The 25,301-nt window shown below is 33.5% G+C and overlaps 1 protein-coding gene across 1 annotated transcript; it reads left to right on the plus strand.

The window, feature by feature from the left end:
* The first annotated feature begins 11,847 nt into the window (after window positions 1-11,847).
* Window positions 11,848-13,241, plus strand: LOC130445831 (tigger transposable element-derived protein 4-like). Its single transcript, XM_056781716.1, has 2 exons — window positions 11,848-12,497; window positions 13,028-13,241. The coding sequence occupies exons 1-2, from the start codon at window positions 11,848-11,850 to the stop codon at window positions 13,239-13,241; spliced, it is 864 nt and encodes a 287-aa protein (XP_056637694.1).
* The last annotated feature ends 12,060 nt before the right edge of the window (window positions 13,242-25,301 follow it).

A 25,301-nucleotide genomic window follows, 5' to 3' on the forward strand; every position in this document is an offset into this window, starting at 1 on the left:
AACAGTTCCCACCTATGGGTCGAAGCAGAGAAGAAAACGTATATTTTTTGCACTATTCCAAAAAAATTTACAATTTCGGTTGCAACCTTCACGGATTCTTGACCACCTAGGTTAAGGGAATGCGCAGCACATGGCACGTAATCCGCAGATTTATTTTTTTCTTTTAGTAGTGCTGTGTAGATTCCGGCCATATTAGCAGCGTTGTCATAGAATGTCCCCTGCAATTATCCAATAGTAGTCCATTTGTTTCCAAAATGGCTTGTAGAATATTAAATAAATAAAAGCCAGTATAACTACTAATTTTAATGAAACATACACATTTTTCATAAATTTTTCCCCGAAAACAGTATCGTAATACAATAACAAGTTGGTCATCGTGAGACAGATCTGGGGTTGAATCCATCATAATTGAATAATACTTCGTTATTTATTTCAGTTATAATTTGTTTAATTATCTGTTTACCCATAATCTCAATTATTTCCTCATATACTGTTTTTGATAAATATGATATTACAGGGTTTGGTCGCAGCTCTCGTTGTTCAATATGTTCACGTATGTATGGGTCGAATTCTGCCAATAGCTCCAGAGTACCCATAAAATTACCATTATGTGGAGAACCAAATACTTCCTCGGAACCTTTAAGTGCTAAGCCTCTTATACTCAAAAATTTTAGCACTGCAATAACCCGTTTTAGGACATTGTGATAATATTCTGTTTCTCTATTTAATTGCTCCTGAAGCTGCTTGTCTAAAACAGACTTATTTTCTTTTCGTGTCAACCACACTAACATTGAATTCTTATGTTCATTAGAATTTTCGTGAATTTCTAAACAAAATCCTATGTGTTTCCAATCAGAAAATCCTTGTGTATTGAAAAGGAGTTTTAGAAAAAAGTTTGCAAGTCAAACAAAAAACAGTACCAACCCTTTTTGAATAACATAACCAAGATCTTTCCAGTAATTGGCCATTTTTCATTTTTCTAGTGAAATACCTATTTGAAAAAGATCTATTTTGTTCTTTATATTTCTTTATAAAGTTTATTCAAAGTTATAGAAATTGTTTTAAATGTTTCGTTTACTATTTTAACTAAAGCATAGCCGTTTTGTGCTACTGTTAATGTTTTCGGTATATGGACTTTTCCTAATTGTGTTTTACTTACTAAAATTTCTAAATTTAATATATTTACTGATAAAGATTTCAATAATTTTTCAGTAGGTCCAATGTCAAATGAGAATTTTATATCAGTTGGTTGTCTAAATTTTATTGGAATTGACATCCTTTTACTAATTAATTGTTTATTAGTGAAATCAATGTTCAATTGCATCTTGATCATATCCTCGATTCCTAATATTCCATCAAAAAAGTCATGAAAATTATATAAAAATCTATTGTGCCGTTATAATTGAATTCTTTAAATGCGGGAATTTCTGTTTGATATCTGATTATTTTACTAGTTAATGATGCTCGAATTTCTACATTTGAATGGTATATATATATATTGTGAATAATACTTTTCAACAATTGACGGTTTTAATATTGATTTATCACTTCCTGTATCTATTAATAATTTTAATTTTGGATTTTTAATTTTAATATATGGTAATGGATTATTTGCTGCAATGTTTATTTCGACAATTTTTCTTCCGAGGCTCTTTTCGAAAATTTACGGTTTGATCGTTATTCTCTTCTAATTCAAATAAATTTTGAAAATCAATTACGTCTTCTGTTTCTTCGTCGTTATTATTGCAATTGTTATTATATAATTCTTCAGATGTGAAGTTTGGTCTTTCGTTCCTCGATTGGAAATATCTATTAATGTTATTATTATTATTATTATAATTGTTATTATGATTAATATTTACATGTATTGGGCCCGTTTGTAAAATTTCTTGAAGTCGTAGACATCGGTTCTGGTCTTGGTAATCAGTTCGCAGGTATTTGTTTTGATCGGAAAACATTTTTCCTAGTGCCAAACATCTGTGCGTTCGTTGGGTCGTTTTGCCTTCTTTGTGGAATAGAGTTTATATTATTATTATATATTTCATTATTATTAAATTTATTTCTATTATAATGATTATTATATTGCTGATATTGTTGATAAGCGGTATTATTATTATTATTATTATTATATTGATTATTTCTATTATTTTTTATTATATTCATTCATTCATTCAACTTATTATTGTTATTGTTGTAACTAACTCTAGGCTCATAAAATTGGCCGTAGAGTTTTTCAAAATTCTCAAATTCATCTTCTAACGAACCAGGCTTTTTCAAGTACATATTATTTGGTATGGTACCTGAACATCCTGCTATAAAGGTGTTCAAAGTTATTGTTTCACAATGATTAATTTGACATGTCTTGTCAATCTCACCTAAATTCAAATTGTTACTTATTCTTTGTATTGTTTGGCTTTTTAATAATTGCAGTCTATTTCCAAATGTTATTAAGCTTTCATTTTTGTATGACTTGTTCTCGTCAATTCTTGCAATATACAAGTCGCGTCTATCAGCGAAACATTGTATTAACGCTTTTTCAATTTTTGCCATGTGTTTAATTCAATCCTATTTCCTACCATCACTTCGGCTTTATCAACTAGTTTCTCTTGAATGCATTCCAATACATGGTTGTTAATGTCTTGATCGTTATAGATCGAATACGTGTCTTTTAATCTTTCACATCTGTTAATAAATTTATTCCATGTATATATATTCCCATCGTAAGGTTTTATATTTTCTAACTTTAATTTCATTAATTCCAAGTTTAGGGTTTTTGGATTTGTTGTTGCCATTTTTTTGCAATCCGAATTCTCTTGCAAGTTTAACTTACAAAATTTATTTAATAAATTGTCTAAATCGTTCATATACTTAATTGAATCAAAATTAATAAATTATCTCTTCCTTACTCAGAGTTTGATAAGGATAGATAAAAATAAGGAAACTTGTCAAACACAGCTATATGAAGTCCTGAAGTTCCTCGTTGAACACGTAGATCTAGTGCTGCTGTACTGAAGTACGTTCGTACATTTTCATGATTGGGTATGTACAATTTTGGGATAAGAATGGGTTGGCTTTCAGCTTCTATCGGGCCATTATTTATTATAGCTTCGGAATCCATGGCAATTTGACAGGATGCTGGGATAGTGGCTAGGTAGGTACCAATGTAGTTTCTTCTTGTTGATGACAGCTTAACCGGATGTTTGTGTTCTTGGGAAGGACGACGATCCACTGGTTTGATTCTTCGAATCTTTTCGATAATATTTGAGAGTTACTTAGGAGCATCTGACGGCAGCTGGAAGTGGTCTTGAGATTTAGAAGTTGAACTTCACATGGACTGTTGCAGTCAACTCGATGTAGGTTCATCTCTTGACACATATATTCTTGTCTAGCTAATTTTACGCATGGTTCGACCAAAAGTTTGTAATACAATTCATTTTTTAATAGAAATTTATTTTGAGGAATGATAACCTTCAACTGACTCTTACTCTGAATTGGCATGGGATACAAATGATAAAGTTCGAAATCAAAAGCATAGGCTACAGGTACATGTAAAATATATGTGATCTATCTACTCTATCGTCATTATTAAAATTAGAATTATTTAGGTAAAGTTGATCAGTAGTATGATCAGAATCATCATAATTATTATCCAAATATTCCCAATTTTCGGGATCATAGTTTTCTTGAATATCGACGTTATATAATTCTTCAGAAGTGTAGTTCGGCCTTTTAGATTGTCTAAAATTGTTTGTAGATGGCAGCGGCCTTTTATATATTGGGTGATTTTGAGTATTTGAAGCGGTAGCTCGTGTGCTAATGGACATGGGTGTTAGCTTAGGAGAGTTTGCGTTCGGATTTGGCCTGAAGACGTTTACATTTTGATTGGGCCTGTTGAAAACTTGCGACGCTCTAGCAAAATTTTGATATGTAGTTCTTGGATTTATTGGGATTGGTTGTGAAGGAGAGTTGTGCTGTCTTGTGAATAAATTATTCAGAGTCTGAGAATTGAATGTTTGTGAACTGGAACTGGGCGAATTAAAATTTCTATACTGATTTTGAATAGGTGATTGATAATTAGGTTTGAAATCATATATTGGTCTCGAGTTATTTTTAAAAGGTTGTGTTCTATGATTATTTCTCGATGGATTTTGTAAATAGTGCACGTTTTCCTCTTGTGAAACGAATTGCATTGCTTCGCTTAACGAGGTTGGTTTCATACAACGTATTGTAGTCCCGATGGGTTCTTTTAGTCCATAAAGAAAAGTTTTCAAAGATAAATTTTGGTATAATTGTCGTTTTAAATGTTTACCTTCTTCTGTAGATTCGTGTAAGTTTACATAACTGCAAAGTAAGTTCAAAATGTGTAAGCACAGGATATTAATTACTGTCTTAGCTTTACCCTTTATTTTTGCTATTATCGAATTCAACAAATAAACATTTTGGAAATTATTAGGATTAGTTCTATCAATGAAATTGCTTATGAGTGATTCGCTAACAGAAATAAATATATTCAAGTCATTTGAATTTCCGGCAAAATCAGGAATACAATTTGAATATTCCCTTTTGAAAGATTGTACCGCCATATCTATTTGATTATTTACTGTACTACTTGAATTTGTCGGGTTAGAGTCAGTAGTGGTTTCTAATAGTAAATTATTCAATGCTCCAGTTAGTTCGTTAATAGTTACTTACAGAACATAAAGGATGATTTCAAACATGCCTTATTAGCTATGAGAACTCACGACAGGATTCTCGCAGATTTTGGGCAATATGGGTCCCAGATCTCGTTGAATAGTTGGTAGCGGCTTGAACAGATCCTCAGTGGATGGAAGAGACCAAAGATATGGTAACTCACTGCACAAATATCCTCTACGATAATTCAGCAAATGTAGCTAAGTGTTCGATTTATTTCGGTAAATCGTTAAAACGAAATCGCACTTACGATATATTCGACCCGAAAAATCCTACTGACTGCGCCAAATAAATCACCGAACTTTATTCATTACTTTACACTAAAAATATTCCCGACAATAAAATTTACGTTTTCTTATATGACAACTGACTGACTAACTAATTAACATGTCTCTTTTATTTATACATAATGTGTATGTTATGATAAGTGAAATTTTATAATGTCGTCAGCTTCTTCTATATGGGGTTCTTGGAAATGAGTGCCATAACTCGTATCTTAGGAATAACTTCACCATTAGATTCAGTCTTTCTGTTTAGAATCAGACTTATTTTTTTATATTATTACTCATATACTTAGCTTATATCTTAAAAATAATAATTAATCTTTGGAACTTAATGGTAATTGTCTTAGAGACAGAACAACAAAACTTAAAGTAATTTTCTTTACGTAATTAACTGAAAATAGAATAAACAAAACATCAACGAATCTTAAGACTGACTTTAGGATTAAATTCAGTCTTTCTATTTAAAACTAGACTTGAATACTTAAAAATATATATTAATAAGATCTTAGCAACTTAATCATCGTTGTCACTATTGCAATTGACACAAACGAAAGTAATACCAACACCTAGAACACATTTTGTATGAGCCCATTCCCTGCAAGCTTGACACTGGATCCAAGTTTCTCCTGGTAAACTTTCAGCATAGTCTTCACAACAAATCAGACAGAAATAATCAGCATTGTCACTTTCATCACCTGACAGGAGTATTTTTTTACAGACACCCTTTTTCTTTTTCTTATCCATGTTCTTCTTTGTCTTCTTAACTTTTTTGTGGTTTTATTTTGTCGTTTTTCTAGGGCGTTCTTCTCGGGTGTGTCAGTTAGTATTGCAGCTTTCCTCTTTCTTCTGTTAGTTGTACCCTTTTCTAGGAGCAGCCTTTGGTAATGGTCTTACAATTTCCGGGGAAAATACTTGTATTAGGTTGACCGACTCAGTTTCTTTATTGCTTGGTTCGGGTTCAGCTTGGCTTGTGGAGGCAGAAGTAGTGGGATTAGATTAAGTGCTGGACATCAGAGGTTGCTCTGGATAATCTTTTTCTGGCTCGCTATTTTCTAATCCAGGACGGTCAGTTACAAATGATGGGGAAAACTCATCCCCACCAAAAATGTTTGCATTATATGGGAAGATGCCTGTCTTTCGGAAACCGTTAACAATATTTATACTTGATTGAACAAACGGCAACGAATCTGCGACTATTTTTGGTATGTCATAAATAGTAAGAGTTTTCCCGGAATTGTTACGTAGCCATGCATCTTGAGCAGCAGCGCAATACTTTTTGAACGGTCCAAAAACTGACGCATCCAACGTTTGTAACTTATGGCTACAATGCGGTGGAAAGGACAGCATTACAACTCCATTCTCTTTGGCTAAAGTTAGTGTCTTCACGTTCAAGTGAGAGGAGGGATTATCCAACACTAACAAAACCGGGTGCTCCATGGACGGTTTCATAAGTTTTATAAAATGTTGCATAAACTGATAGAGTTCTTCGTCTGTAACCCATCCACTGCATTGCCTGCTCCTATACACTCAGGGGGACCACCATTAAGAAAGTGTGTCTTAAACTGTTTTCTAGGAAATACAAACATAGCAGGTACAGCATTTCCAAGAGCAGATACAGCAGTTACCGCCGACGTTGCGCTTACCTTTGGCAGCTAAAATTTTATTTGGCTTCAACACAGTGGATACTCCTGTCTCATCTATATTCCAAATGTCTGCCGCTGTAAATCCATATCTATCCATTACTTCCGCTAATTTCTCAAAGAAAACTTCAACATTCTGCGCATTGAATTATGTTGCGCTACCAAGGCTGGTGGGTCCTGGTTTTCGTATGGATAGCTCCAGATTTCGTTTTAAAAACATCGTAAGCCATTCTTTTCCGGCCAACTTATTTGCAGTCCACTTTTACCTTCATCGTTTGCAGCCTTTGCAGCATTTTTTTAAATCTTCAGTAGTGTAAGAACATCTTGTAGTTTTTCTCTGTAAGTCCGCATCTTAACAAAAAATAAAACATTTATTAGTTTAGTTGTTTGAATCATGGGGTTAGATGAGCATAGTTGCTCAACTAACCCCAACCCAGAATTTCAAAATAAAAGTGAGGTTATAAAAAAACCGTAAGAATTGAATTGGTGAGTGCAGAAACCACTTCAGTCAAAAAAATCCGAAAACTCGTTTTCAATGAAAATGAGCGTAGAAAGGCAAGATGCGTGTTGGGTGCAAAAACTACGTTAGTCTGTTGAGTAGTTCCGTAAAAATACAGGCCGTTTGTTTCGAGTGTTGAGTGCAGAAATAACATGAGTCAGTGACTGACGTTGTTTCTGCCTGATTTCGATGTAAAATATGAGTTTTATCTTAATTATTTTCATGACAACTTTTCGTTAAGGTTTGGACGTCCGCAGGTATATACCTGCATAAAATGTGATATAAAAATCAAGAGCTCCTCCCTTGGTGATGCAGCTAAAAGGGTTGCTCGTGAAGAGCTTACTGTTCACAAAAGGAGAGACAAGAAATTTTACAATAAACTTCAAAAGGTCACAAAGTTGTGTGCGGAACATGAAGACACCGTTGCACTTTCATTTGATTTCATGCAAAATCTCCCCCTTCCAGCGATCCCAGTTCAGGATATTTTTTACTTGAGGCAACTTTGGGTGAATTGTTCTGGAATAAAAAATCTAAAAACTGGGAAATCTGAAATATTCCTGTACCATGAAGGCGTAGCCCATAAAGGAGCAAATGATATATGCAGCATGCTACTAAAATACATTGACACTAATATTCCATCAGGTGTAAAAAAAACTGTACTGTAACGTCAGCCAGTAATAGTAAATCAGTTTTCATATATAACTCGCTATATTCTCTCAAAGTTTGGACTCCAAAACAATTCCACACATTTTGAGCGTAAACATAATCATCATTTGAAATATTTGATTCGTTTCATTTATTATAAAAGTTTTCAATGGGAGGCAAATTGGAATCATTTAATTTTTCAAAGCTATCAATGTAATCGTATGGAGAAACACCTTTTCTAGTTAATAATTTTAATTGTTCCCTACTTAGATAGTGGAATTCACGTCCTACATTCAGTGTTGTATTATTTGCAGTTGTCACAGCTGACTATAAATTTATATACGTTCATACTGGTGTAAATGGGAGTGTTTTCGATTGTTTAAAAAGCCGATAATGGTTGACGTTGAAAATGTTGACGTAATAATTCTAGCATGTTGCACTCTGCATAATTTTTTAAGCAAAAAAAAACAAAAAATTACATAACAAATAACTGTGTAGACAGAGAACATTTTGAACGTGCTACACTCCAAGGAGGTCTTTGGCGGCAGGAACAAACATTGTTAGATGTAAATCAATGTAATCAATATCAATCAAATACAGAAGAAGGCAAAACCGTCAGGAACATATTTAAAGAATGTTTTAATGATGTAGGCAGTGTAGATTTCCAAGAAAGGATGATAAATGTATTGGGAGTCTAAAATTTTTAATATAATTAATTATTTTTTTTGTCTGTAGTCTTAAATTTGTACCTAATTAAGTATTTTTCACTAATCTAACATAAGATATATTTTTTATCCATGATACATAATTTTTTTACATCATATAAATTAATAATACAATATAATATAGATATTTTCAATGAATATAGATTAAGTTAATGTTACCTAGTTAAATGTATTATGTATGTAATATTGTTTTGATTTTTAATAAATAAATAAAAAAATTAAAACATTATAATAAATCATTACCTCATCCTCACTTCTGCAAATGATGTGTCAATTCCACTTATATTTGAGTTTTCTATTTCCTTTAGAAATGATAGGTATTCAAAATACCATAACGATGGCACATAAATATCTTTTAGACCAGCACCAGTTCTTTTACTATCTTGTAACCACAAGTTAAATTATAAATAATAATGTGCAATACTCTAATAGGATATTTTAGTGGTTTGTATTAAATATGAAATTGATTTGTTTACTTTTTCATATTCTCTCTTGTATGCAGCTCTCATGTTCTCAATTTTCTTTTTAACAGTGGAGATACTAGCGTCATTGTCAATTTGTTTCAACTTTTCTTTTAATACCTCAAGCGCCTGGTTTCTTGCATCCCTGCTGCTGTACTCCTTACAAGTTATATAACACAAACATGTAAAAGATTTGTACAGTTTTAAAAATCAGTCTTCACTTCACGTTCTGTTAAAACAGCTGTCATCGTTACAGGAAATGAATTAAATTTTAAAATGAAAAAACACCATTATAACGTCTTAAAACCGATTTATTAAACTGGAAGTAGGTACTAGGTACACACACGTATTATCACGTTAACCTAAATAAACCAACTAAAATCCGCCCAACAGTGCTACACACTATATGATTTGGTCGGTCGGTCGGGCGATCAGATGGTATGGTCACCTGACAAGACCCGACAGGATTAAAGTCAGACCACACGTCTACAGACGACCTGATATGACGTTTGATCTGACCAAATTATCCTGTCGGCCCAACAAAATCAGGTAGTGTGTAAAGCGCTTTGGATTCAACAAACTTTGCAATGTTTTTAAGTGGGTTGGAAAACCATGACAAACAATCTACACCTGTATAGCTTTTGAAATAGGAAAGTGAATTGTCAAAAGAACATTTCAAGTAGTAGCTTACACAGAATGCTCTATGATGTTGGTATTTAGTAGTAGATTTAGATATTCTATCATCACATTTTTCTAGAATTGCTTCAAAATCGGCATACACAATAAACGGGGCTTTTTGTTTATAAGTAAAATTTTTAAACTCGACAGCATCATATTTAGGATACGAAATCTTAAAGTCATTAATTTTCTCACATACTTTCGAATACTCACTCAGCTTTTTTTGCAATGAACAGTAATTTAAGCATCTATCACTAACATATTTTTTTCTTTCCTTTTTATTAACTTGTGAATGAATAAGACGCGATAAATCTTGTATCCAACAGTGATATTTAATCTCAACATTTTCATCATCATCCACTAGAGGAACCTCATAATCATTCATTTTTGGGAAGTATTTATTTTGAATTAATAATAAATTAATATGTTTTTCCACCTTATTTTTAGTAAGTTTTGCAGGCAAAACTGTATAGAATGTAGATTTATCAGATTTTGTTAATTCTAAAATAAATAAATTGATTGAAAAATTATTAAGTTTTTCAAATTTTGTAATATTTTTAAGTTTTTAGGTATTTCTAATCCTTGTAAATTTAAAACGGTTGAATAATGGGGGTACGAAGATGGTCGAGAAATCGTTCCCTTGGGAGTATTAAAGCACTGACCACACTTCAATAAAAGCAAGCTTGATCATTATTTTGAATATTTATACATGCATGCTTTTTCTGAATTTGATCAGGTAATCTAATGAAATATGAGCCATTTCCTACCTAATATTTGTTTATTGCAACTTCAGGTGAAATAATTTATTGCAATGCCCACCCACTTTGTTTTTCTGCAAATTCTGAAATTTTATTCATAATCTGATCTACTATATGTTCTTTATACCAATCCAAAAAATCTGTTCCAACGTCCATAGAGGCATTAGCCGTACTAAAATATTTACGATCTACAATATCGTCCTGATCTGATTACTTTATAAAATCAGCTAATAATGTTGAGTTAACTTTCATTAAAGGCATTTCTTTTAGAACAGTTTCAATTCTGTTTTCTAATAATTTGAATGTATCAATTAAAAATTTTTTTGGTTCTTTATGTGATAAATTTATAATAACACTTAATTATTCTAATTAAATATTTCAAACATTTAAGTTCTGCAATTTTTGTATGAATTTTTTTCTTGTCACAGCTGTCATTGAACAGCAAATTTTTGTATTCATGGCATAATTACACTTCCGTAGGTGAGTATCAATTAATTTAACTGTTTGTTTCGTAAGCTCGTTACAATAATTATTTTTTAATAATTTTAACGTTTGTTCAATTTTTGTAAGCGGTTGAGTAAAAGTATCCATTTGGGGCTTTCCCACGTTCACTAATCTTCTAAAAATTATCGAATATTTTTTGCTTTGAACTCTTGAATAAATGGACAATATTGTTCAGTGACCCTTTGAGGTAGATAGGTTACCTGTTCCCCTAATTATAACAGTACTACTTCTCCAAATTTGGCATTAACAAGTTTTGCATCAGTAATGGGTTGAGCCACTACAACTGGCAAATTTTCTAATTTAATTACTGATTTAGTTTCTGGAATTGAAGATGTAGCATTAAGTGTTGATAGATCCATCTAAAAACAATTAAGAACTTTTGAATAATTTTTTTCTCATAGACGGTAGTAGTAGTACTTCTTCTCAGCTACTTAAAAGCAGGTTATTTCTAAAAAAATAAATTAAAGTCATATATTTCAACCAAAAAGAATTTGTTCTTTTTTAAAATTGTTTCTTGATTACTTGAGAAAATAGTAAGTCATAGTAGTTTAAGCTCCTTGTATTTCGGGGCAGCTTTTCTTGTTCATTCTTGTTGAAGGTTATCTATGGTTATAATCAATGAAAAATACATCGTTATCTACTCCACAGTAAAAAAATATATACATACATTCATATATATTATTTTACTCTAGTTCGGTTTAATAGTTAGATACTGAGAAAATGTAACCGTTTAGTGCTACTCCGGTTTGAGCGACAAACCGTTTATAGCGACCATTTTTTACGATAATTCGTCCGTGTAAAACGACGCGCCGTGTTTTGTTTCAATTTAGTTATCGAATGACCAATACCTCGGCTCCCTCACTTTCCCCGCGCGCTTCACCGTTCAATTCTCCTTATTGACGCGCGTAAATCACAGTTAGTGTTTGTCACCTGTTATGACAAGTTCATAAAGCGCCATAAAATGAGTTCTGTAAAGAGAAAGTGTTTTACAATTGAAGAAAAGAGTGCAATATTACACAGATTAGAAGCTGGTGAATCAAACGCGACCCTCGCAAAGGAATTTGGCGTATCTCATTCTACAATATCAACAATAAAGAAGAATAAATACAAGATCGAGCCGTTATTTAATGCCAATGTTTTGAAATGCAAACGTGTAAGAACTTCTACTCATGAGCAGTTGGAAAAGGCATTGTTACAGTGGTTTAAGCTTCAGCGCGACCGGGGAATACCTCTTAATGGACCTCTGCTACAAGAGAAAGCAAATTTTTTTGCTAGACAGTTGGACATGCAAAATTTCATATGTTCCATGAGTTGGATAAACCGTTTTAAAGTAAGACACAACATCGTCAGTGGAAATATTGTTGGCGAGTCTTTGTCAGTACAACAGAGTGATGTACACGATTGGTTAGAAAAAGTTTGGCCTACTCTACGTGCTCAATTTAGTGATGATGAAATTTTTAATGCAGATGAGACCGGGTTGTTATATAAATTAACCCCAGACAAGACGTTGAAATTTGAAGGTGAAAAATGTACAGGAGGAAAATTATCAAAGGAGCGAATAACAGTGATGGTGGCAGCCAACATGAGTGGCATAGCTAAAAAAAACTTCTCGTAATCGGGAAATCTCAACGTCCCAGATATTTTAAAAATGTTACGGCATTTGCCAGTGGATTATGAGAGCAATCGAAAAGCCTGGATGACTGGTGACATTTTTACCAAATGAGTACGCGCATGGGATCGTGAACTTACGAAAAAGAATAAGAAAATCCTGCTGTTAGTTGACAATTATCCTGCACATCCCCATATTGCAGAATTGAAAAGCATAACCCTAGCATTTCTACCTCTAAACACGACATCAGTGTTGCAACCCATGGTTCAAGGGATCATTCGAGCTTTGAAAGCACATTTTCGTAAAAACCTTGTTTTAAAAATGATGTAGAATTTACCATAACCTCAGATGATTTTAATCAAAATCAAATCAAAATGAAGCTGTATACGAGTTTCTAGCTTATTATCTCAAATTCCGAGGTTCCTTTTTTGTCTAAAGTGACTGGGCTATTTACAATTTATAAAAAGTTCAACAAATAATTTATAATTATATTTATGGGTCGCAATGCATAAATGAAAATATTTAATTTTAGGTTTAGTATTAACCCGAAATTCTTAGAAAAAGAAGTGGAACAGTGGAGTAATGACGATGAGTATGAAAGAGGGAAGAAGATTGCGACAAAAATCAAAGTCACTAATGACACAGCAGAGAGAGGCATGAAGCTAATGAAGGATTATAACGGGAAGTTGAGCGCGAATGAGGACCAAAAGTATACGTTACAAGTAGTATCCAATTACCGAACTTAATAAAATTCAATAATAATACTGATTAGGTGATTACTACCCGATACGCCTGTTGAATATGTTGAATTATTAATTGCCAGTGTGAATAAGTAAATAGAATTTCGATCGAATACGTTTATTTATTCGTATTACATTAAACACATGTTAATTCTAACGAGCCACGATCACAACTCTTGATCTCAGCGTTGCCATGCTTTTTGAACATAGAAAAATAAATTGAACATAAACTTCCCTCTTTGAAGGGTACCTTCAAAATAAATACATTAATGTGTAAAGTAAATTTGAACATAAAATAACATTGCACAAACTAATTAAATGTCTATATCTTCTTCCATTGGAAGTTGGCATAAATGACGTACTGAACGGTTCACAATTCCAGCAGTGGTTTGGATTTTTGCAAGTCTGGAGACACCATCTTTTCCTTGGGACAGATGCAGGATTCTACCAAGAGGCCATTTATATGGAGGTTGGTTACAATGTTTGATTAGTACAAGAGTTCCAGTCTTTAGCAATGGTTTTGCTGGATCCTTCCATTTATATTGCGTGTGCAATTGAGAAATATATTCTCACGTTTGAAACGTGTCCAAAATTGTTGATACATCCGTTGTATATCTTGAAGTCGTGATAATCGGTTTGATGGGGTTGTTACAAGATCAGCATCAGAGAGTAAGGTTATTGGACGACCAATTAAAAAATGGGAAGGTGTGAGAGGTTCTAGATCGTTTGGATTGGTGGATTGGGAATAAAGCGGGCGTGAATTTAAAATTCCTTCAATTTGTACCAAAAATGAATAAAACTCTCCATATATAAATTGTCTGTTATACATTATGCGTTGTAAATGATGCTTAGTACTTTTGACCAAAGACCACGAAAATTCGGTGTGTATGGGGGTATAAAATGCCACCATATATTATCTTTGATTAATTGATTATTTATATGATCTTGATTATTATGTAAAAAGATACGTAACTCTTTTAGTTGGTTGTTTGCACCAATGAAGGTAGTGCCATTATCTGAAAAAATGTCGGATGGTATTCCTCGCCTGGACGTGAATCTTCTCAAGCAAGATAAAAAACATTCAGTTGTTAAATTTGATACTAATTCTAAATGAATAGATTTTGTGCGGAAACAGACAAAAATGCAAACATAACATCTCAGTGTTTTGTATACTCGTCCTTGTTTGTCCTTTAGTGGAAATGGACCTGCATAGTCAATTCCGGTAAATTGAAAGGGTAATGATGGTTTTACTCTATGATCAGGTAAATTGGACATTGGATATGTAGCAAAAGTTGGGTTGAATTTGAAACACGTTAAGCATTGCTTGGATATTTTCCTCGCTAAATTGCGTCCACCGATAGGCCAATAGAACTGTCTGATGGATGCCAATAATAATTGATGACCAGGGTGTAATAATATATGATGTTTATGTATAAATAGTAGTATAAATAATAGTTTCGAAAAAATGTGATTTGAAGGAAGTATGTTTTGTATGTTTTGTATGAATGGAGAGTGATGTAAATTTCAATCTACCTCCTACACGTAATATATTATTTTCGTCAAGAAATGGTGCAAGAGTATTAAATTTATGTTTTAATGGTAGCTGTTAGTTTGATTTTAGAATAGCTATTTCTTCAGGAAAACATTCTGATTGTACTATTTTAATTAATGTGAAATTGGCATGATTTAATTCTGATACTGTAAGAGGGCCACTTAATCTGGCCTCCATCCTTTTCTGTATGTTGGAAATGAATCTGAGACAATAGCAAGTTATACGCTTCAATTTGTTCAGACTTGAATATCTAGAAAACAATGAAAATTGTTCAATAGATGTGACCTTTAGTATTTCACTAGTTTTCTTTAAATCGGGTAAATTTATGTTTCGAATAGTGTCATTAGATAATGAGTAATCAATAGATTTATAAAGAAAGTCTGGTCCGTACCACCATAATTTTGAATTTCCTAACTTTTCTGGTAAAACCCCTCTTGACGCTAAGTCTGCAGGGTTTTCTTTGGTATTGACATAATGCCAATTGGTAATATTGGTCATAGTTTGAATTTTGGATGCACGATTTGCGACAAATTGCTGCAACTGATTGGATTTCTTTTGAAGCCAACATAGAACGATTTGTGAGTCACTCCAATAATATATAGGTACTGTCGGAAAATCGGTGCGACAGATTTCTTTCATTAATTGTGCACCTAATAATGAGGCACATAATTCGAGCCTGGGTATCGTAGTTGCTTTTAAAGGAGAAAGCTTTGTTTTTGAACATAGCAGTTGAATAGAATAGTTTCCTTGAGTATCTTGACTTCTTAGATAAATGCAACTAGCATATGCTTGCATCGAAGCGTCACAAAAACAGTGCATATCCAATAATTGCTGAGTTGATCCGATTGCCATCCGAGGAATCTCTAATTGATTCAATTGAGTTATTTGATTATAGCATTGTGTCCATAGTACTAGTAAATATTGCAGAATAGGTTTAGGTTCATCCCATGGTAATTTGATTGACCATAGTTTTTGAATGATGATTTTTGCCACTATGATTACTGGGCTAAGAAGACCAAGTGGGTCATATATTTGAGATATAATAGAAAGAATCTGTCTCTTAGTAATAGATATATGAGAAGAAGAAATGTTTATATTGTATTTTAAAATATCTTGTTTACTATCCCATTGAACTCCTAGGGTTTTGAAGCTTTCAGATTCGCCCAAATTCAAAATTTTGTTAGGAATATTTTCAGAATAAATGTTTTTTAAAATGTGAGGATGATTTGAAACCCATTTTCTTAGAATGAAGTTTGCTGACGATAAAATAGATGAAATGTTAGCACATCTGGTTTGTAATTCATTCATATCATTTGAACCTGTTAGTAAATCGTCCACATAAAAATCTAACAAAATTGTATTTGATGCAATAGGAAATAAGTTTTGATTTTCAATAGCTAATTGATTAATACATCTAATTGCTAGGTAAGGCGCTGATGTGGTACCGTATGTGACTGTATTGAGTTGGTAAGTTGAAAATTCCTCATTTGGATTTTCTCTCCAAATTATTAATATATTGATTTTTGTCGCAATCTTCTTCCCTCTTTCATACTCATCGTCATTACTCCACTGTTCCACTTCTTTTTCTAAGAATTTCGGGTTAATACTAAACCTAAAATTAAATATTTTCATTTATGCATTGCGACCCATAAATATAATTATAAATTATTTGTTGAACTTTTTATAAATTGTAAATAGCCCAGTCACTTTAGACAAAAAAGGAACCTCGGAGTTTGAGATAATAAGCTAGAAACTCGTATACAGCTTCAGTTTGGTGTTCTAAAAGTTGTCTCAAAAAAGTAGAGTCGTTTACTATTATATCTTTTCGTGATACACACACCAATATTTTATCAAAAAATTGGTACGAAAATAGAAAAAGTACTCCGGAAGAAGAAAGATTTTGGATTGTCGAAGCTGCAGCAGCTATTATAAGAGAAGACATTCGGGCCTCGAAAGTCTTACCAAGTCGTATCCACCTCCTAATAAAATGTTAGATAACATTAATGAAAAAATACCTAAATCTTTATTACATTTTCTACACGAAATTATATTAAAAAATAAAAAAGGACAGAGCATTTAAAAAAAAATGCACATCAATAAGTCATGCAATAATGTCTTCGATACGAGAACGATCATTTTTATCACAGCTACTATTAGGGCTTTCTGTATTTCATCATAGAAGATATGGATCAAAAAGACTATTAGATGTTTTATCTAGCTTGGGATTTGCAGCTTCCTATAAAAATACTGTTGAATATGAAATTTCGGCAGTTCACCATCCGCAACCTTCCGTTTTTCATCATCAGAGTCAGGTGCATTAGTACAATATGTTGGAGACAATGCGGATATAAATGTCCAAACTCTCGATGGTAATAATACTCTTCATGTTATGGGAATGATTAAGATTGTTACTTACAAAGAAGCTGTTATTTACGATGAACGCATACAAAAATGTACAAGGAAACCAATGAGTTGGCAGCAATATCACATGTATCTCTTCTAGCACGTGAAAAGCCAGTTGACCCTGGATACAGCAAGGTTCAAGTCGAAAAAGTGCGTGAAGAGGTAGCACTAACAAATAGAAAATTGAATGCAGTTGATTTTTTGTGGTTATATGGGAAGTGGAGGAATATTCCACAATTGCCAGGATGGAATGGCTATTTTGAACAGCTAACCAGAAATAATAAGAATTTTTCAACATCTCAAGTCATCTTTTTGCCTTTTATTGATCATCCCGCTAGTAATTTAGACACGATTTATACCACTTTACATTGCGCAATGAACATCGCCAAATCACATAAACAAAAAACGTGTGTGATTACTTTTGATCAACCCCTTTACTCCAAAGCACGTGAAATGGTAGCTGCATCAGATTCGAACTCAGAAATATCTAAAATAGTTATTAAACTAGGGGGGTTTCATATGCTTATGTCATTTCTTGGATGCATAGGATATGTAATGAATGGAAGTGGAATCAAGGAAGCTTTGAGTACATTATATGCTGCTAATTCTATGTTAAATGTTAAATGGACACGCATATTCAAGAAGTATCAGAGGCCATACACTATTACGACTTGCATTATCAACGATAATTTTTGAAGACATAAAGTTGGAAGATTCTGTGTTGGATGAGTTAATTGAATAAAAAACTCGTCGTGATGTTGCTTATGAAGATGTAGAAGGTTGTATAGGTAATTCGAACTCATTTATTAATAAATTTCATGATAAACTGAAAGAATTTAAAGCTCGAGGTCCTACAGCACAGTTATGGGTACAATATTTTGTACTAGACTTTATTCGCGCTGAAAGACTGGGACTCTTGGAAGAACATCTTGATGCAGTACGAAAAATGCTGCAATATTTTCACGCTTGTGGTCACTTTTTATATGCAAAATCTACTCATTTATACATGCAAAATATGATGAAATTGGAAAATACAATGGATCAACAAACTTTTCAGAAATTTAAAGATGGATTTTTTACTGTGAGACGAACAGAAAAATTCTATTGTGGTACATGGACAGACATGATAATCGAACAAAATCTTATGAAGTCTATGAAGACAGAAAGGGGAGTATCTCGAGGTCGCAGTACTCAAGAGAGTGTTTTATGTAAAGGGAAAAAAACTTTTATAAAATTACTACAAAAACTTACTAATTTCGACGAAATGGCTCAAGTTTTTCTACAAGAAAACTGCCCTGTACAGAAATTATACGAAAATGAAGTACGCATCTTACTAGCAATATATAATGCTCCGAAATCTGAAAATAATATTGATCATCACAGATTCATTCAATTCAATGAATCTACTAAACTTCATAAACCTGTCCAGTTATCTAATCTTCCACCAACAGGTGCAGCAGCTCATCAGCACATAAATCGTGTTTATTACCAAATTCAAAAATGGTTAGGACATGATTTAGAACCTCAAGAATGGGGCTGGGTACTACAAAATGAGTTTCTGCAGCCAATAACTACACTATTACCACCAGCTCCAGATGAATTACTCAGTACAATATTTTGTAATTGTAAGAATGGTTGTGGTTTACGCTGCGGGTGCAGAAAATCGGGCTTGTGGACAATGCAATGGGCAAGCTTGTCTCAATGTTGTTGTATTGCAAGACGATTCTGGGAAGAAACTGCATTTGATCCAGAAATTTTAGAAGGTTTGGAGACAGTCATGCGGATAAACGAAGATGATGAAGATGAAATTGAAATTTTCAATTTCTCTTTATCATCTATATATATATATATATATATATATATATATATATATATATATATATATATATATATATATATATATAAGTATTCAATACAATGTATTAACTAATAAATAATATAAATTATTTATTGTTGATAATATTGTAATGATTTAGTAACTATATAAAAGGTATTATCCACCGAGATTCACGGTTGACCTTCTATTACAGTATATATGCCTGAGCGCTGGGTGCTCTCCGCTATCTATCTCAAAAACGGTTGACTGTATGAAAAAATATTTCCAACAAAATTTGTCGCAAATTTTATGCTCTATAATTTTGATAGTAGGTGCTAACATCATTGGAGCAATAGAAACGGAGATAATTGCAAAAAACCGATTTTCGTGACCTTTGACCTCGAATAACTTACGACGCAGACACGAGATAATATGAGACTTTTGAGACAACTTTTAGAACACCAAAATTAAGCTGTATACGAGTTTCCAGCTTATTATCTCAAATTCCGAGGTTCACCCCTTTTTTGTCTAAAGTGACTGGGCTATTTACAATTTATAAAAAGGTCAACAAATAATTTATAATTATATTTATGGGTCGCAATGCATAAATGAAAATATTTAATTTTAGGTTTAGTATTAACCCGACATTCTTAGAAAAAGAAGTGGAACAGTGGAGTAATGACGATGAAAGAGGGAAGAAGATTGCGACAAAAATCAAAGTCACTAATGACACAGCAGAGAGAGGCGTGAAGCTAATGAAGGATTATAACGGGAAGTTGAGCGCGAATGAGGACCAAAAGTATACGTTACAAGTAGTATCCAATTACCGAACTTAATAAAATTCAATAATAATACTGATTAGGTGATTACTACCCGATACGCCTGTTGAATATGTTGAATTATTAATTGCCAGCTTATTATCTCAAATTCCGAGGTGAGCCCCTAAAGTGACTGGACTAAAATCAGATTGTGGAGCCTTTTCTGACGAAGATGACGTGAACCAACTTTCACTATAAAAATACATATTTGCGAAAGAGGTTTTTGTATAGAGGCACTCATTTTGGTCCTGAGTAGGTATATTTTTAATGAATAAATAGCTTTCGCCATCCACATGGCGTGGTGCACGACCCCGGGATAACAGAAAGTAACTTCTACTGATGATCGTCCCCCTAGAAAAATTATACATAATTGGGAAAATTCTCTGTAGTCATTTCTCGAAAATGTTGTAATGCTTTCCAAATAGTTTATTTAGTTTATTAATGAAGTCGCATCCCTTTCGAAAATTTTCTTTATCTCTGGTACCATGATTCCGGGTAAATATTTCTTCTTATCAATTTTCGGCCACGTGGTCTGGAATTTTGTGAACATTTGAATGTTGGTTCCGGAAGTTACGGGAATTTTATTCTCCAAAACCGCTCTTAATACGATTTCTAGTGTGATGACTGCAAGGTAAGTATAATGAGCTTCTTCCAAGGTGCTGTTCAAGTAGAACACAGGCACCACTACATTGCCCGGTGTTCGTTGTAGTAGTCTCAAAGCAACAGGCTTTTAACACATCCTGTAAACCCCATTCTCACAAAGCTTGAAATATGGCATCGGCTTGTGCTTTTCCAGTACCGCTTTCCAATGCTGGAACCTACAATATTTGTTCAACATCACCATCACCATTTGTTATAATGATAAGGAGATGATCGACAGTTTCTGTTCCGGTTAATGTCGGTAAAAGCTTACCATCCCAATGAACCACTGCTGCATTTAGTTTAATACCTTCGAACTCTTCTTTGAATTTTTGAGCTTTTCTTTGCGAATTTTTTCCCGACATCGTCGAATAGACGATCTATTTATTACCAAACTATTTAAATCATGGCCTAAGCAATCAACTATTGCAGAAATTATATGAACAGCTTCCCTATCGCTTATCTTGGACTTGTCTAATGCACTCACCACACGCTTACTTTCATAATATTATAGTAAATTCTTCATACTTAATTCTGTAATCTCTTGACATTTCCTTCTCTTATAGTTTTCCATTCTTTCAGCTGGTTCATACGATTTCAGCTCCCGCCTAAATAAATCATGGTCTATTCCACACATGTATCCTGGCCTCCCTCTTTCCCGCTGTTTAAAAATTCTCGATCTTCTTCTATTTTTATTAAAGACATGGCATTCTCATGGGCGAAATCAAAAAGATCGTCGAGGTGGTCAACACATTTTTGTTCTTTTTCCTTTTGGATATCGCTATTTTTACTGCAGCTTTTTTGAAGACCGCGCCATTCATCATACAATCTCTTCAATTTCGGAATACAATTTCTCTCGGCCTGGGTCGGTATTCGAGCCTTTTCCCAAAACAGAATCACCTCTATAATAGCGAATCTCGCACTATCCGTGACGTACAGCTTCACTTGCCGTAAATTAAAAAACAAAACTTTCAAAATTTGTCCTTTAGACGGTAAATTACTGCCTATAATTTGAGACGACTAACTACCAATCAGAAATATTTGACAGTCTTTGCGTAATTTCATCATCGATGATGATGAAGCGGAAGCCATAGTAGGTACTTGACTAATGTTCAAAAAAATGTAATACTTATTACCAACTCTCGAACTCGCACACTACCGAACCTAAAAGAAATTTAATACATTCACTCAATTACTCACTCACTACAAACTCTCGAAACACGCACAATATGTATTTACCACTCAACTTTAAAATAAGTTAAATAATACTTGTATAATGAAGAAGAACGCTAAAGAACAACATACTTGCTTTGAAATGGAATAATAAATGATTGTCGTTACGTCAAAGTCGACGTCCGTTGCGTCGTTTAGCGGACGAACAAGTTTCGACTTGTCAATAAGCTTCGTTCGACGCAACGTTCTGCAGGGTAGTAATACAAGTTGTTACGTGTTGCTGAGCATGCAAAACTACCGATGCACGCTGCGCTTCTCGGGACGACTAAGGCGCCTGACCCACATGCCAAGAGAGTGGCGTTATGCCGTTGGAGATGACGGTCTCGCCCCGCCATCAATCGAGACACACTTGACTCTAGCGGGTTTTTCGGTCAGCTAGCGACGCCGTATCTTTCGTTTATTTCGTTTCAATTTTCATTATTCCTACGAACGTAAAACATTAAACATGACTTCAAAGAGACGATAATAAATATTTTGAACCGAAAGAAGAAGAAAAGCGATAGTTATTAGTATGGCAAAGCAGCTGGATTGCTAAACCAGAAGAAAAGGCGCTTCTGGGTTCACCCTTACCTTGACAAAAGGGGAAAAATATTTCAAACATTCTATTCCGACATCCGCAAATATGAAGATAATTTTTTTTGCCTGCCCTGGCTCGCTAGTGAACAGAAGTGTGTTAGATCGGTCTACATAAAACTAGTGAAAAGTGAAAAATAAATTATAAAAATAGTGTACAACCTTTGAGGATTGATACATCATAACAGTAAGTCAGTTTTAATTAGTTATTTATCAGTGGATTGACCGATAAAATAATAAAAGTAAAGTAAATTTATAATCCATTAAAATTCAGCAAGTAATAATTGTTAACATCAGAAAAAAAGAAGCAAAAGATAAGCGAAAACCAGCTGCTATCGCATCTACTATTCCAATAGAAATGAAAATACAGAGGCGGGTTAAGAATTTAACGACGGTTTGGCAAACTGGGTCAGATCGCTGGCGTGTTGAAAGTTGAACCGAGTAGGCTTTTGACTAATAGCGCCTCCGGTACGCTTGATTTGTTAAAGGAAATGGAAAAAAGGAATGAAGACATGGAGGAAATAAAAGCAATGTTTATAGCTTTAAAAGAAAAAATAATGGCTATTGACAACAAATTAGATCAGAATAATCAAGAAATGGCAAAAATAAGAACAGAAAACGAACAGTTAAGACAAACGATACAGAAACAGGAAGCGAGAATGGAAATGATTGAGCGCGAAATAAAGAGAAACAATATTATAATCCATGGCATTGAAGATAATGAAAACGAGAAATTGGAAGAGGTTACAAGAAAAGTCGAACGTGCTCTAAATAAAACAGGCATAAATGTAAGCTTAAACGTAGAGGCAAGTGAAATAAGAAAAATAGGAAACTTTGCTGGAAATAAGAATAGACCTGTACTTGTAAAAATGAATAGAGGAGAAAGGAAAATGGAAATATTACAAAAGCGCAAAAAAACTTAAGGGTACGAATATATGGATCAACGAGGACTATACCAAGAATGTACAACAAAGTAGGAAAGTACTAATACCCTACCTTAAGAAGGCGAGGCAAGAAGGAAAAAGAGCGCATATCAAATACGATAAGCTGCACGTGGAAGGAAATGTTTATGATATGTATAGTTTTCAAAAAGATCAGATGGACATGGAAAGAAACCTACCAAAAAACAGTGGGAAAAGAACGACAAGTGAACGATCACCTGGAATGGAGACAGCGCACTTAAATAAAATCTCAAGAGACGAAAAAAACTAATGAACCATGGTAATATGGAAATATGCAATGAAAACAATGGCAAGATCAAGGACGTGCTAAAGGATAATGAAACAATACCGAAAATAGCAAAAAACAAGAATAAAATGGGAAATAGAACTAAAAATAAAAAAAATAAAAGAATAAATAAAAAAGTAAATAAAAAAAAGGAAATTAAAATTAGTACATGGAATGTTAGAACTATGCTGGCTCCAGGAAAAATGGAAGAAATAGCAGCTGAACTAAGAAAATATGAGGTGGATGTAGCAGCCATACAAGAAATTAGATGGAAAGAACAGGGAATTATAAACAAAAAAGAGTACACCCTTTTATACTCAGGAAACGAGAAACAAGGGCAAGGTGGGACAGGTTTTATAGTAAGCAAAAAACTAAAAGACAATATAATAGACTTTAGGGCGGTAAACGGGAGAATAGCGTATTTACGAATAAAAGCAACCCCCTTTAACCTATCAGTCTTAAACGTGTATGCACCAACAGAAAATGCTGAAGAAGAAGAAAAAGAAAAACTATATGAGAATCTGGAGAAGGAAATAGAAGGAATACCCAAGGAAGATACAACTATAGTACTGGGGGATTTTAACGCACAGATAGGTCAAGAAGATTACATAAAACAAGTTGCAGGAAAACATACAGTACACAATGTAACAAATGATAATGGAACAAGATTGTGCAATTTAGCTATAAGTACGAATATGGTCATAAGCAGCACCAAATTCCAGCATCCGTACCACCACAAAGTGACTTGGAGTGCCCCGGACAACAAAACATTCCTTCAAATAGACCATATATTAATAACAAGAAGGAAACAAAGCTCTGTAAAGGATGTCCGAACATTTAGGGGAGCTTGCGCAGATACGGACCACTTTCTAGTTACAGCAACTATAGAGCAGAAGGTTAAAAGATGTAGAAGAGATGCTAAAAAAAAGAAATGGAACATTGAAAAATTGAACCACACAAATGCAAGAAAAAAATACAGAGATACTTTAACAAAAAAATTAAGAGAACAGACAAAGTCAAATGATATACAAACGGAGTGGGTACAAATCAAAGATTGTATAAAAGAAGCAGCAGCAGAACATGTCGGAATAAAAGAAAAAACAACAAATAAAGGCTGGTATAATGAAAATTGTCATGGAATACTAAATAAAAAAACGGGGCAAGACTAAAATGGATCCAAATTGGCAAGCAACAGGACTTACAAAAATATAATGAGTTAAGAAAAGAATCAAAAAGCGTTAATACAAGAGCAAAAAGAAATTGGATAGACAGCAAAATAAAGGAAATAGAAAGGGAAAATATAAATATAAACTCGAAGAAGTTCTATAAGAGCATAAATGAACAAAATAAGGTAAATAAAGGGAAGATAAAAGGCATAAAGGATAGCAACGGAAAAGTTACGGAAGATGAACACCAGTACAAAATGACATGGACGCAATATTTTAAGGAAATACTTACAGATAAAGAAGTACTCCAAGATGAAGAATATCAACAAATAGAAGATCTAGAAAATGCAACCGAAAATACGCATGAACCAACAAGAGAGGAAATCTATGAAATAATCAATAAAAGCCGCAATGGAAAAGCACCTGGATTAGATGGCATTAATATGGAGCTAATAAAATATGGAGGCTTTGACCTACAATATCGGCTATATGAATTGATCAAAAAGATATGGATCGAAGAAAAAATGCCTGAGGATTGGGAAACTGGTGGAATTATTACTATACACAAAAAAGGGGATGAACAGATATGTAAGAATTACAGAGGACTCACGCTGCTAAACACCGCATACAAAATACTGT

This window comes from Diorhabda sublineata, chromosome 6 (genome assembly GCF_026230105.1).
Source record: "Diorhabda sublineata isolate icDioSubl1.1 chromosome 6, icDioSubl1.1, whole genome shotgun sequence".
Classification (NCBI taxonomy): Eukaryota; Metazoa; Arthropoda; class Insecta; order Coleoptera; family Chrysomelidae; genus Diorhabda; species Diorhabda sublineata.

Coding starts and splice junctions, on each gene's coding strand:
- LOC130445831 (XM_056781716.1), top strand. CDS start 11,848: ATGAGTTCTGTAAAGAGAAAGTGTTTTACAATTGAAGAAAAGAGTGCA. Junction 12,498..13,027: donor ATAGCTAAAAAAAACTTCTC/GTAATCGGGAAA, acceptor ATTTAATTTTAG/GTTTAGTATTAACCCGAAAT.